Raw genomic sequence first — 15442 nt, 5'->3', positions numbered from 1 at the left:
GGAGGAGAGAAGTCTCAGAGGGGCCCTGGAGACTTCAGGGATGGATGTCTGATGGAGACTTCAGACATCCTGGGATGGATGAAGACTAAGGAAAAGCAAATATAGGAATCTAACACCAGCTCCAAAACCTGCCTTTTTCTTCTTTCTCTATGCTTGGCTTTTACTAGACACTCTAATGAAACTATGCCAGAGACGCTCCCCTCTAACCACATAAAACTCTCACCTTTTTATTTCCCTGATTCTTCCCAGAGCTGGGTTCAACATCACCAAAACTTGTCCTGGACCAAACACACACTTTTACACAGAATGGGGGTGGGGGTGGGGGTGGGGGTCAGTGTATATTTTAAAAGGACATCCCTGAGGCTAAAAATAGTCACAATGTCACCCTCTAGCCCATAGTTTGCAATGTCTTTCCCAGTGGATCTCATCGCGTCTCCTTGAACTTCCCAGGTGTTATGGGGCATGGAAGCCACTATCCCCACACTACAGATGAGGAAAAGCTCTGCCCACAGTTGTCGCAGTAGCAGCTATGAGCCGCTAGCCAGAAAGCAGTCAACTGGCAGCAACACTCTTCCACAGGCCCTTCAAGGGTCGCGCCCCTTTACACCACTGCAGCTGCGACCCCTGGCGCAATGCAGGCCGGGGATTGTAGTCCAGTGAGCCGCAGTTCCTATGGATTGGACTACAATGACCAGCATACCTCGCGCTTTTTTGCCCCCCTTCCCTCTTAGCGTCGGGCGCGGGGGAGGCTCGGCAGACCTGCTGACTGGGAACCGCTATGGCAGCGACTTTGGGCAGCGGGGAGCGCTGGACGGAAGGTACCAGGTCCTGACCGGAGGGTGGGACAGGGCAGGGTCTCGGAGAAATCAGGGATGGGACTCCTGATGGCACCTGAAAGGGCTGAGATCCTGGGCCTGAGATGAAGGACAGAGGCCTATGAGAAGATGCTGGGCCTGAGTGGGGTTCCTGGTGAAGTAGGAGACTGTTCAGGACAGGGGACCGGGATATGGAATCCAGAAGCGTTGGCTCAAGCTGAGGACCCGGCTCGGTACCCACAGTCACCTGTGACGACTTGTTGCCTCCGGCCCCCAGCCCCGCCCAGGGCCTGCAGCTATCAGGCCCCGCCCGCGCCAGGGTGGGCGGGGTAACGCGGTCTCCCGCAGCTTGCTTACCCGGTCCTTATCCTCGCCTCCAAACTGGGCTGCCTGACCCTAGACCTGGGTTTCGTCTTGTCATCCAGAACTGGGACGGATAGGCCAGCCCATTACATCCTACAGTCAGGAAAAGAGGACTGAACCAATGCCTAGTATGTATTCTGCATTATGGATTTGACAGACATGGTCACCTGAGCCCACAGAACTCTCAATCTAATGAGGGAGTTTGACAGGTAAACAGTCAATTTAAAAAGAAGGCCAAAATGTCGTGGGCTACACAGAAAGGTCATAGGTTTGGGGGCGCATACTGTTAAGGCACTCAGCACGACCTGGGTTTCAGAGGAGGCCTCATGAAGAAAGCATTACATGTGATGACATGAAGGATGCGCTGGAGCTAGCCAGACCTACTTAGAGAAAAGTTTTGCAGGCAGAAGGAACAGCATGTGCTAAGGCCCAGAGAAAACAAGGCATTGCTGATCTGAAGGGAGATTGTTGTGGTAGAAGGTAGAGTACAGAGGACCTTGTAGTGAGATTTGAAGCTAAAGAGACAGGCTGGGCCCATGAGAAGAGATCTGGACATGGAGCAATGGGTAGTCACTAAGATATTAAGCAGGATAAAAGGGTGTTTTGTCTTACCCAGATCCTCTGGACAGGACATGAGCATTCTGCCTTCTTGGACTATATTGCTTTGGCCCTCTTCACACTCTGCAGGCATTATGATTAATTAAATTCCTTCCCTTTAAACAGTAACCTCTTTGTGGTCAGGAGTAGGTCTTACTGATACACCTCCTTGATCTATCTAGTCAAATGGCTTGTACGTATTAGTTCTATAACCATTTAAACATTGAACTCATCTCTACTTTAAATCTTAGTGGTGGAAAACATTGCAACAAAAAATAATATGTTAAGAACAATTCTCTTCTGACCATGAACCACAGAGAAATAGACTTCCCTGGTGCTGCCCTAAATCTAAGGTATTGGGCAGATGCCTCTGGAGTGCCTTTACTGGCCCTGAATCAAGATTATTTGCTGGTGATGCCTATAGGGATGATGGACATTTTAATGCTTCATGTTTCTGACATTAAAAGTTTTCCATGATTGCTTCTATATTTTCTGTATTGTTTTCTCAAGGAAGATGTTTCTTCTGCTTTGTATGGATTTGGATCTGTAAAAGTCAGTATGACACTACTAACCTGGCCCTCAAACATTCACTGGCCTATAGGCAGCCTCCCAGATAGCTAAGGCCAGTAGCAAAGTTGATTTGCAGGTCAGAGTGAACCCTCATGGAGGTACTGTTGTTTTGCAGCTTACATTGATGCAGTCAGAAGAAACAAATACCCAGAAGACAGACCTCCTGAAAGTCATGACCCCTGTGGTTGCTGTAACTGCATGAAGGGACAGAAGGAAAAGAAGTCTGAGAATGAATGGAGTCAGACCCGACAGGGTGAGGGGAACTCCACTTATACAGAGGAGCAACTGCTTGGAGTACAAAGGTGAGCCTGTAGTGGGATTAAATGAGTGATTTTATATAGAGTGCCTAGCGCAGATGACTGCTATTATTATTATTATCATTGAAGCACAATAACATCTTGGCCTCAGAGGCAAAATTAGGTGGAAGTGGAGTGTTAGGCTATAATCTGAAGTAACTTCTACTCTAAGAGAACCAGGGAAAACCAGGTTGACATAACAGACATCTGTACAACATCCTACTCAACAACAGCAGAATGTACAATCTTCTCAAGTATACATGGAACATTATGCAGAGTAGACCATATGTTAGGCTACAAAACAAGCCTTAATAAATTTAAAAGGATTAAAATAAAACACTATATGTTCTTTGAAATTGACAACAGAAGGAAATTTGGGTAATTCACAAATGTGTAAAAGTTAAACAGCATATTCCTAAATAACAAATAGGTCACAGAAGAAGTCATTAGGAAAATTAGAAAATACTTTGAGATGATTGAAAATGAAAACACAACACACCAAAACATATAGGATACAGGTAGAGCAATACTTAGAGGAAATTTATAGCTATAAATGTTTATTTTTCTAAAATCTCAAGTCAATCAGTTCAGTTCAGTTTAGTCGCTCAGTCGTGTCCAACTCTGCAACCCTATGAATCGCAGCATGCCAGGCTCCCTGTCCATCACCAACTCCCGGAGTTCACTCAGACTCACATCCATCGAGTCAGTGATGCCATCCAGCCATCTCATCCTCTGTCGTCCCCTTCTCCTCCTGCCCCAAATCCTTCCCAGCATTAGAGTCTTTTCCAATGAGTCAACTCTTCGCATGAGGTGGCCAAAGTACTGGAGTTTCAGCTTTAGCATCATTCCTTCCAAAGAAATCCCAGCGCTGATCTCCTTCAGAATGGACTGGTTGGATCTCCTTGCAGTCCAAGGGACTCTCAAGAGTCTTCTCCACCACCACAGTTCAAAAGCATCAATTCTTTGGCAGTCAGCTTCCTTCACAGTCCAACTCTCACATCCATACATGACCACTGGAAAAACCATAGCCTTGACTAGACGTACCTTTGTAGGCAAAGTAATGTCTCTGCTTTTGAATATGCTATCTAGGTTGGTCATAACTTTTCTTCCAAGGAGTAAGCATCTTTTAATTTCATGGCTGCAGTCACCATCTGCAGTGATTTTGGAGCCCCCAAAAATAAAGTCTGACACTGTTTCCCCATCTATTTGCCATGAAGTGATGGGACCAGATGCCATGATCTTCGTTTTCTGAATGTTGAGCTTTAAGCCAACTTTTTCACTCTCCTCTTTCACTTTCATCAAGAGGCTTTTTAGTTCCTCTTCACTTTCTGCCATAAGGGTGGTGTCATCTGCATATCTGAGGTGATTGATATTTCTCCTGGCAATCTTGATTCCAGCTTGTGCTTCTTCCAGCCCAGCGTTTCTCATGATGTACTCTGCATGTAAGTGAAATAAGCAGGGTGACAATATACAGCCTTGACGTACTCCTTTTCCTATTTGGAACCAGTCTGTTCTTCCCTGTCCAGTTCTAACTGTTGCTTCCTGACCTGCATATAGGTTTCTCAAGAGGCAGGTCAGGTGGTCTGGTATTCCCATCTCTTTCAGAATTTTCCACAGTTCATTGTGATCCACATAGTCAAAGGCTTTGGCATAGTCAATAAAGCAGAAATAGTTGTTTTTCTGGAACTCTCTAGCTTTTTCGATGATCAATAAATCAATCAATAACCTAATCTAAAAAAGGAAGAACAAAATAAATTCAAACAAACAAAAGGAAATAATATAGAGTGAAAATAAATGAAATAGAGGATAGCAAAACAATAGAGATCAACAAAACCAAAAGTTGTTGATTATCAACAAAACTGACAAACTTAGCTAGACTGACCAAGCCAAAAAAGGGAGAAGACTCAGAGAAATAAAATCAGAAGTGAAATAGGGGATATCACTACCAATCTTACAAAAGTAATGATTATGTAAGAGACTACTGTGAACAATTATATGCCAACAAATTAGAGAACATAAATGGATAAATTTAATTTCCCACAAATAAAAGTCCAGGCACCGATGACTTAACTGGTGAATTCTACCAGATGTCTGAAGAATTAGCTAATCTTTCATTAACTATTATAGAAAATACCAAAGAAGGGAACACTTTCCAAGTCATTCTATGAGACCAGTATTACTCTATAACCAAAAGCAGATGAAAGCATCACAAGATGGGTACAGATTTCTGCAACATATAAAACATGTAAAAAGGATTATATATCTTGACCAAGTGAGATTTATCTTAGGAGTACAAGGTTGTTTAACACATGAAAATAAAATAATGTAATATACCATATTAATAGAATAAAAGACAAAAGTCATATGATCATTTCAATAGGTGTAGAAAAAGCATTTGAGAAAATCCAACACTCTCATGATAACAATATTCAGTACACTAGGAATAGAAAGGAACTTCCTCAACCAGATAAAGGTCATCTACAAAAACATCCACAGCTAACATCATACTTAATGATGAATAATTTGATGTTCTCCAAGATCAGAAACAGGACAGGAACAAGACAACTACATTCACTCTAGCTATTACTATTCAACATTGTGCTGAAGGTTCAAGCCAGGGCAATTAGGCAAGAAAAATAAGAAGCCAACCAGTTTGGAAAAAAGGAGTAAAACTGTTCACATATGTTATGATCTAGTATAGAAAATTTTAAGGAATATGCACACACAAACTATTAAAACTAATAAACGACTTCAGCAAAGATCAACATACAAAAATCATTATTTTTCTTTTTTCACTTAGTAAACATATATTTATAGATATACAATTTCAGAATTCTAATCAAGAAATATAGTGGATCCATGTTCTTATTGCACATGGCTCAGCCCATCTAGGGACATCTACTGAAACCAGAGGGTCACAGTGATGGGGGCAGAGCACCGGGGTCAGCACAGGCAGGTTGCTCTCATCCATATCCAATTCTGAGCATCTCTCTTGGCTAGCGTGGCCACTTCTTCACAGGGCAGGACTTTATTTATAAAGCCATATTTGACATTTCTTAACCAAGCTTCCTTTCCCAGCAAGAATCCTATTTGTTGGGGAAATTTTAAAAGAGAGCCAAGAGAAGCTCTGGGAGGGTAGTGAGCCCCTCCTGGCTGGCAGCTTGGGGGTACTAAGGCTTTGGGGGATGGCTGGCTCAATGACACATCCACTGCCAGAGAAAAATTTGGGAAAAACAGTAATTGCAAAGGTTCAGTATAAACTGTGGAAATGAATAAAACCTCCCTCCCTCCCCCTGGCAGTAACTGCTATTTTGAGAAAAACTCTTTTGAAAGTGATGATAAGAAACTCTTGTGGTTCATCCTTTGTCCAACATGCAAGAGAAGGCCAGGTGGTGTCACGACCATGGAGGGTAGAAACAGAAGTGCCCACGGTCATGGACTTTCTTTAGGAGCCAGCTGCTGCCCCAGGGTCCTGGGCACCACCTGGTTGACTCTTCGAGGAAAAGCCTTCTGGAATCTTTGGTATATAACTTAGGAAAAACCAGTAGCAACAATGGGTCTATGCCCTTGGGCACCTATAAGGGGAAACTTGCATTATTATTATTATTTTTTCTATACATTATTTTTTATACATTATTTTTCTATACATTAGCAATGAACAATCTGAAAATGAAAACAACTTCATTTATAACAGCATCAAAAAGAATAAAATGCTTAGGAATAAATTTAACAAATGTAAGATTGTACATTGAACACTATAAACTTCATTAAAAGAAATTAAAGAAACTCTAAATAAATGGGAAGTTTGCCTGTGTTTATGAATTGAAAGGCTTAATATTGGTTCAGTTCAGTCGCTCAGTCATGTTCAACTCTATGACCCTATGGACTGAAGCATGCCAGGCTTCCCTGTCCATCACCAGCTCCTGGAGTTTGCTTAAACTCATGTCCATCGAGTCAGTGATGCCATCCAACCATCTCATCCTCTGTCTTCCTCTTTTCTTCCTGCCTTCGATCTTTCCCAGCATCAGGGTCTTCACATCTGGTGGCCAAAGTATTGGAGTTTCAGCTTCAGCATTAGTCCTTCAAATGAATATTCAGGACTGGTTTCCTTTGGGATTGACTGGTTTGATCTCCTTGCAGTCCAAGGGACTCTCGAGAGTCTTCTTCAATACCACAGTTCAAAAGCATCAATTCTTTGGCGGTCAGCTTTCTTTATGGTCCAACTCTCACATCATACATGATTTATGGAAAAAACATAGCTTTGACTATATGGACCTTTGTTGGTAAAGTAATGTCTCTGCTTTTTAATATGCTGTCTAGGTTGGTCATAGCTTTTCTTCCAAGGAGCAAGCATCTTATAATTTCATGGCTGCAGTCACCATCTGCAGTGATTTTGGAGCCCCAAAAGATAAATCTCTCTCTGTTTCCATTATTTCCCCATCTATTTGCCATGAAGTGATGGGACTGGATGCCATGATCTTAGTTTTCTGAATGTTGAGTTTTAAGCCACTTTTTCACTCTCCTCTTTCACTTTCGTCAAGAGGCTCTTTAGTTCTTCACTTTCTGCCTTAAGGATGGTGTCATCTGCATATCTGAGGTTATTGATATTTTTCCCAGCAATCTTAATATGGATAATATTCCTCAAATTGATCCACAGATTCAACACAAGCCCTATTAAATTCCCAGTTACCTTTTTTTTTTGCAGAAATTGACAATCTGATCCTGAAATTCATATGAAAATGCAAAGGACCTAGAGTAACCAAGTGTTAGTCAGTCACTCAGTCGTGTCCAACTCTTTGTGACCCCATGGACTGTAGCCCACCAAGCTTCTCTGTCCAAGGGATTATCCAGGCAAGAATACTGGAGTGGGTAGCCATTCCCTTCTCCAGGGGATCTTCCCAACCCAGGGATTGAACCTGTGTCTCCTACGTTGTAAGCAGATTCTTTACCATCTGAGCCACCAGGGAAGCCAAAACAGTCTTGGGAAAACAGTGCAAAGTTGGAAGACTCATACTTCCCAATTTCAAAACCTACTACAAAGATTCAGAATGAAGATAGTGTGCACTAGTATAGGATAGACATTTAGATCAATGAAATAGAATTGACACTCCTGAGATAAACCCTTATATTTGTGATTAATTGGTTTTTGACAAGATTGCCAAGACAATTTAATGGGGGAAAGATTAGTCTTCTTGTTGGGACAACTGGATATCCACATTGCAAAAAATGAACTTGTACTCCTTCCTCATACAAATAAAAAAATTAATTCTAAGACCTAAGACCTAAATATAAGAGCTAAAACTATAAAACTCTTAGAAGAAAACATAAATGTAAAGCTTTGTGACATTGAATTAGGGAGTGATTTTGTGTTGACAACCAAAGTACACGTTATAAAAGAAGATATAGGCAAATTGGACTTCATCAAAATTAAAAATTTTGTACTTCAAAAGATACCACCAAGAAGGTGAAAAATCAGCCTACAAAACAGGAGAAAATATTTTCAAATTATATATCTGATAAGGGAGAGATGGAAAGAGAAAGAGAGAGGCAGGGGAGTATTTGCCATTAAATCAGGAATTGGAAACTAGGCTGGGGAATCCATAGTTTCAGGAATTGGAAACTAGGGTGGGGAATCCCCACAAGCAGCTATTGGGGAAGGACCCCGACTGATATTCCAGACCCTGCATTAATAATCCTGACTGTGCTACTAACTTATTATGAACTCTTTAGCAACACTGTGAGCCTCTGCCTGCTCAGCTGAGTTGTGTGATAGAAAAAACTGGAGGTACTTTAAATGCCCATCAGTAGGGAATGTACATGCATGCATGCTCAGTCACTCAGTTGTGTCTGACTCTGCAATCCTGTGGATTGTTGCCCGCCAGGCTCCTCAGTCCGTGGTCCGTGGGGTTTTTCCAGGCAAGAACACTGGAGTAGGGTGCCATTTTCTCCTCAAGGAGATCTTCCTGACCCAGGGATCAAGCCCATCTCCTGCATTGACAGGTGGATTCTTTACCACTGAACCACCTGGGAAACCCATACATCCATAACAGTGTAAGAATATGCACCCTTTAGAAGAATGTGGTAGATTTTTTTTAAAGTATAGTTGATTTACAATGTTGTGTTAGTTTCTAGTGTAGAGCAAAGTATTGTGTTATGTAAAACTGAATATATATATATGTCCTTTTTCAGATTCTTTTCTATTATAGATTATTATAGAATATTGAGTACAGTTCCTTGTGCTATATATATATATAGTACGACCTTATTGATTATTTTATATGAAGTAGTATGTATCTGTTAATCCCCAAGTCCCAATCTATCCCCCTCCTTCCCACTCCCCCACCCCTGCTTTGCCCTCATTTCAGTTCAGTTCAGTACAGTCACTCAGTCGTGTCTGACTCTTTGTGACCTCATGGACTGCAGCACACCAGGCCTACCTGTCTATCACCAACTCCTGGAGTTTACCTAAACTCCTGTCCATTGAGTCAGTGATGCCATCCAACCATCTCATCCTCTGTCATCCCCTTCTTCTCCCTCCTTCAGTCTTTCCCAGCATCAGGGTCTTTTCCAATGAGTCAGTTCTTTGCATCAGGTGGCCAAAGTATTGGAGTTTCAGCTTCAATGTCAATCCTTCCAATGAACACTCAGGACTGATCTCCTTAAGGATGGACTGGTTGGATCTCCTTGCAGTCCAAGAGACTCTCAAAAGTCTCCTCCAACACCACAATTCAAAAGCATCAGTTCTTTGGCACTTGGCTTTCTTTAGAGTCCAACTCTCACATCCATACATGACTACTGGAAAAACCATAGCCTTGACTAGACAGACCTTGATGATGCTGTGAAAGTGCTGCACTCAATATGCCAGCAAATTTGGAAAACTCAGCAGTGGCCACAGGACTGGAAAAGGTCAGTTTTCATTCCTACCCCAAGAAAGGCAATGCCAGAGAGTGCTCAAACTACCACACAATTGGCACAAATCTCACACGCTAGTAAAGTAATACTCAAAATTCTCCAAGCCAGGTTTCAACAATACGTGAACCATGCACTTCCAGATGTTCAAGCTGGTTTTAGAAAAGGTAGAGGAACCAGAGATCAAATTGCCAACATCCGCTGGATCATGGAAAAAGCAAGAGAGTTCCAGAAAAACATCTATTTCTGCTTTACTGACTACGCTAAAGCCTTTGACTGTGTGGATCACAACGAACTGTGGAAAATTCTGAGAGAGATGGGAATACCAACCACCTGACCTGCCTCTTGAGAAACCTGTATGCAGGTCAGGAAGCAACCGTTAGAACTGGACATGGAACAACAGACTAGTTCCAAATAGGAAAAGGAGTACGTCAAGGCTATATATTGTCACCCTGCTTATTTCACTTATATGCAGAGTACATCATGAGAAACGCTGGGCTGGATGAAGCACAAGCTGGAATCAAGATTGCCGGGAGAAATATCAATAACCTCAAATATGCAGATGACACCACCCTTATGGCAGAAAGTGAAGAACTAAAGAGCCTCTTGATGAGAGTGAGAGAGGAGAGTGAAAAAGTTGGCTTAAAGCTCAACATTCAGAAAACTAAGATCATGGCATCTGGTCCCACCACTTCATGGGAAATAGATGGGGAAACAGTGGAAACAGTGTCAGACTTTATTTTTGGGGGCTCCAAAATCACTGCAGATGGTGACTGCAGCCATGAAACTAAAAGATGCTTACTTCTTGGAAGGGAAGTTATGGCCAGCCTAGACAGCTTTCCCCTCTGGTAACCATAAATTTGTTTTCTGTGTCAGTGAGTCTGTATCTGTTTTGTAAATCAGCTCATTTGTGTCATCTTTTTATAGTCCACATACAAGTAATATCATATGATATTTGTCTTTGTCTGACTTACCTCACCTAGTATGATAATCTCTAGATCCATCCTTGTTGCTACAAATGGCATTTCATTATTTTTTATGGTTGAGTAATATTCCACTATATATATATGTACACCACATCTTTTCTGTCCATTCATCTGGCTATTGTAAAGAGTGCTGCTGTGAACACTGGAGTGCATCTATCTTTTCAGATTAGAGTTTTCAGCTTTTCTGGATATATGTCCAGCATCATATGTTCAATTTTTAGATTTTTTAAGGAACCACCATACTGTACTCCATAGTAGCTGCACCAATTTATATTCCTCCGAAGAATGTAGGAGGGTTTCGTTTTCTCCACACCCACTCAAGCATTTGTATTTTGTAGACTTTTTGATGATCGCCATTCTGACCAATGTAAGGTGATAGATACCTCATTGTAGTTTTGATTCACATTTCTCTAGTAATTAGCAATGTTGAGATCTTTTTGTGTGCCTGTTGGTCATCTGTAGAATGTGGTAGATTTTTAACAATAGCCAATATTTACATCATGTCAGATGCTATCACGCATTTTAATGAATACTTAATTTAATTATAACAGCTCTGTGAAATATAGGTATAATTATTAGCCCATTTCAAAAGATAACACAATTCACAGAGTTAAGTCCACAGCAAAGTCCTATGCCAGCCAAGGGATTTTGACTCCAGAGTTCATGTTGTAGTCCATCCATTCTCAAAGATGTGGTTTGGGAATCCCAAGACCATTTTGGAGAGGGATCTGCAAGTATTAAACTCAGATGCCAACCAAGGCATTTTGACTCCAGAGTTCATACTGTAGTCCATCCATTCTCAAAGGTGTGGTTTGAGAATCCCAAGACCATTTTGGAAAGGGGTCTGCAAGTTTTAAACTATCTTTGTGAACTTCCCTAGAGGTCCAGTTGTTAAGATTCTTTGCTTCCACTGCAGGGGGTGCAGGTTTGACCACTGATCAGGAAAGTTCCATGTGCCGCTTGGTGCAGCGCCCCCCACCCCCCAAAAAAAACACAATATCTTCATAATAATACAAACACATATTTGCCTTTTTCACTTGAGAGGCTATATAATATCCAATTATACCTTTTTATAAGAGTATAAAAGACTTTTTATATCAAAAAGTTCAGAACTGCTGCTCTTGTGGTGTAAACTATTATCCCTGTACTTCTCATCTCTGTAAGTTACTGGTCAATCCCCAAGATAAAGTGTTGTTTAAAAAAAGGATGTAGAAGGGTGATTATAATATGCTTACATTTAGGTATTAATAAGAAAAAAAGTAAAAAAAAAAAAAGGGACCGTTTCTATACATGTGCTGTCTCTGTACATAGGAATCAGAAAACTGTTTTTTTTGGCTGTGCTATGCATCTTGTAGGATCTCAGTTCCCTTTCCAGGGATTGAACCTGGGTTATGGCAGTGAAAGCTCAGAATCCTAACTACTAGGCCACCAAGGAAATCCCCACGAAAAACTTCTAACCGTGGTTATTCTTAGCATAGGAGATTGGGGGACAGAAAATGGGGAAGCAGGAAGTTGTTTCACTGTATATAGTTTAGTATTTGGGGTATTTTTCTTCTACCATCATTTCAGTTCAGTTGCTCAGTCATGTCCAACTCTTTGCAACCCCATGTCCAACTCTTTGGAACCCCATGCCAGGCTTCCCTGTCCATCACCAACTCCCAGAGTTTGCTCAAACTCATGTCCATCAAGTCGGTGATGCCGTCCAACCATCTCATCCTCTGTCGTCCCCTTCTCCTTATGCCTTCCATCTTTCCCAGCATCTGGGTCTTTTCCAGTGAGTCTGTTCTTCACATCAGGTGGCCAAATTATTGGAGTTTCAGCTTCAGCATCACTCCTTCCAATGAATATTCAGGACTGATTTCCTTTAGAATTGACTGGTTTGATCTCCTTGCAGTCCAAGGGACTCTCTAGAGTCTTCTCCAAAACCACAGTTCAAAAGCATCAATTCTTCGGCACTCAGCTTTCTTTATAGTCCAACTCTTACATCCATATGACTCCTTGAAAAACCATAGCTTTGACTAGACAGACCTTTATTGGCAAAGTAATGTTTCTGCTTTTTAAAAAAATTTTTTATTGAAGGATAATTGCTTTACAGAATTTTGTTGTTTCTGCTCTTTAATATGCTGTCTAGGTTGGTCATAGCTTTTCTTCCAAGGAGCAAACATCTTTTAATTTCATGGCTGCAGTCACCATCTGCAGTGAATTTGGAGCCCCCAAAAATAAAGTCTCACTATTTCCATTGTTTCCCCATCTATTTGCCATGAAGTGATGGGACTGGATCCCATGATCTTAGTTTTCTGAATGTTGATTTTTAAGCCAACTTTTTCGCTCTTCTCTTTTACTTTCATCAATAGGCTCTTTAGTTCTTCACTTTCTGCCATAAGGGTTATTGATATTTCTCCAGGCAAGCTTGATTCCAGCTTGTGCCTCATCCAGCCTGGTGTTTTGCATGATACACTCTGCATATAAGTTAAATAAACAGGGTGACAATATACAACCTTGACGTACTCTTTTCCCAATTTGGAACCAGTCTGTTGCTCCATGTCCGCTTCTAACTGTTGCTTCTTGACCTGCGTACAGATTTCTCAGGAGGTAGGTAAGGTGCCTTTATAACTTTTTAAAACAAAGTTTAAAAAGATAGCCATAAAAAGAGATACATTAAAAAAATGGTTAGGGTATTTCTTCTGCCTTTGCTGTCCTATGGTTCAACTTTGAGGACCTTAGATTGGGCCTTAATATAAGGATTAGTATACTTGTTCTACTCACTTACAGGGATATAGAAAGATAAAATACTAGATGTAAAAATACTTTGAAAGGAATTAAGCTGTCACTGGGAGGAGGACATTGTTAGTGAACTAAATAATTCATTAATGTGTTCACCAGTTTTCTCTCTTTCTTTCTGCTTTGGGTCTCACAGATTGGATATTGATTTACTATTTTGCAGTTAATTGTACAAAAGGGACCTTTGTAGACATACTCAAAAAATGTTTCTGATTTGTGTTTTTAGGATCAAGAAATGCAGAAATTACTATGAAATTCTGGGAGTTTCACAAGATGCTAGTGATGAAGAGCTTAAGAAAGCTTACAGAAAACTTGCCCTGAAATTTCATCCTGACAAGAACTGTGCTCCTGGAGCAACAGATGCTTTCAAAGGTCTGATCCTAAACTAATGCTTAATTATGCCCTCCTTGTGATGTTTGGTCACAGCAAGTTGTTTCCAGCCTCCCTTGTAATTGTTTTCTAAGGCTACCAGCAGGGTCTTGTTTTTTCCTGCCACACCTCTTAGATAGTGATTATTAGCATAGCTCTCTCCTTAATTTCTTACCTTAATTTCTTTTGGGGAAAAAAAAAATGGTTTCTCTGTAATACCTTACAGAACCTTTTATTCTTTGATTCAGCAAATATTTACTGAAGATCTATGTGTCAGATGCCAGGGTAAGTAAAACTGATATGATTCCTCTTGTGGAACTTAAAGGTTGATAGCCACTTGCAGGCAGGGCCTAGATAGCATTTCAAAACTTCTTTGACCATGAAACTCTTTGTTCATGAAACCTGCATTATAAACATGTGGTTAGTATAAAAAGGCTTTATGAGACTTTGTAAAGAACAAAAACATAGTTATAGATCAAAGCTTTTTCCATTGATTTCTGTGATACTTTCAGAAACATATTCTCAAAAAATATTTTGGATCCAATACATAAATAAAAATTTTACTAAAGAGCTTCACCCTGAGGCATGTCACTGATTCAGGAAAGGATTATCAGTGGATGCTAAAACCATTGGGTAATAGGTTGTTGTTGAATAGAATATTCACATCATGTCAAAGTATAATACTTACTGATTTTGTTGTTATTTAGTTGCTAAATCATGCCTGACTCTTTTGTGACCCCATGGACTGTAGCCTGCCAGGCTCCTCTGTCTGTGGGATTTCCCAGGCAAGAATACTGGAGTGGGTTGCCATTTCCTTCTTCAAGGAATCTTCCCAACCCAGGGATAACCCCAGTCTGCTACATTGGCAGGTAGATTCTTTACCACTGAGCCACTTGGGAAGCCCAGATTGCACAGGAAATTTTTCTAAGTAATGGAGATAGCTAGCCGTTACTACTTTAAGCAAGTGATCTAATTTATCATCACCATTACTAGAGCAATTTAACATTACATGTTGTAATACTATGTGGTATTCTTATCAGAATGTTTAACCTGTATCTAATAAAGAGGAAACAATCAAAATATGGAACATTCTACAAAGAACACTGAACTACTCTTCAAAAAATTCAATAAAAGAAAAGCAAAAAAGGTGGGGAGACTGTTCCAGATGAAAAGAAACTAGAGAGATGTGAAACCAAGGGCAGTACATTAACCCTGAATGGATTTACTGGGTGATAATGAATTGGTGTTAATTTTCTTAACTGTAATATGATATTTTGATCATGTAGGAGAATATCTTTCTTCTTCAGAGATGTATGCTAAAATATTTAGGAGTGAAGTATCATAATATCTTCAGCCTACTTCCAAGTGATTCAGCAAGAAGAAATGAATACATATTATATATATATATGCATGTATGTGTAGAGCATTGAGAAAAGCAAAGTGGTAAAATACTAACATTGATGAATAAGGGTAAAGGTGTTTATTGTACTATTTTTTTCAACTTTTCTGGAGATTCGAATTTTTCAAAAGGAAGAGTAGGGACTTCTCTGGTGGTCTAGTGGCTAAGACTTGGTGCTTGCAATGCAGGGGACCCAGGTTCGATCCCTGGTCAGGGAACTGGATCCCACGTGCTACAACTAAAAGATTAAAGATCCCTAATGCCCCAACTAAGATGCAGCACAGCCAAATAAATAAATGTTTGTAAAAAAGAAAAAGTAACAAAAATGATAGATCTGAGACTTTTTTTTAAAGTCAG

The 15442-nt window shown here is 40.5% G+C and overlaps 1 protein-coding gene across 1 annotated transcript in view; it reads left to right on the top strand.

The window, feature by feature from the left end:
* The first annotated feature begins 514 nt into the window (after window positions 1–514).
* Window positions 515–15442, top strand: part of DNAJC18 (DnaJ heat shock protein family (Hsp40) member C18) — a 29209-nt gene continuing 14281 nt past the window's right edge. Inside the window, exons 1-3 of the mRNA XM_069592211.1 lie at window positions 515–818; window positions 2461–2647; window positions 13544–13689. Of these exons, the coding sequence (XP_069448312.1) occupies window positions 779–818; window positions 2461–2647; window positions 13544–13689 (373 nt within the window). The 5' untranslated portion in view covers window positions 515–778. The remainder of the gene's footprint in view (window positions 819–2460; window positions 2648–13543; window positions 13690–15442) is intronic.

Source organism: Ovis canadensis, chromosome 5 (assembly GCF_042477335.2).
Source record: "Ovis canadensis isolate MfBH-ARS-UI-01 breed Bighorn chromosome 5, ARS-UI_OviCan_v2, whole genome shotgun sequence".
NCBI lineage: Eukaryota > Metazoa > Chordata > Mammalia > Artiodactyla > Bovidae > Ovis > Ovis canadensis.
The sequence above is the reverse complement of the archived record's forward strand: the minus strand, read 5'-3'. Positions and strand labels throughout refer to the sequence as shown.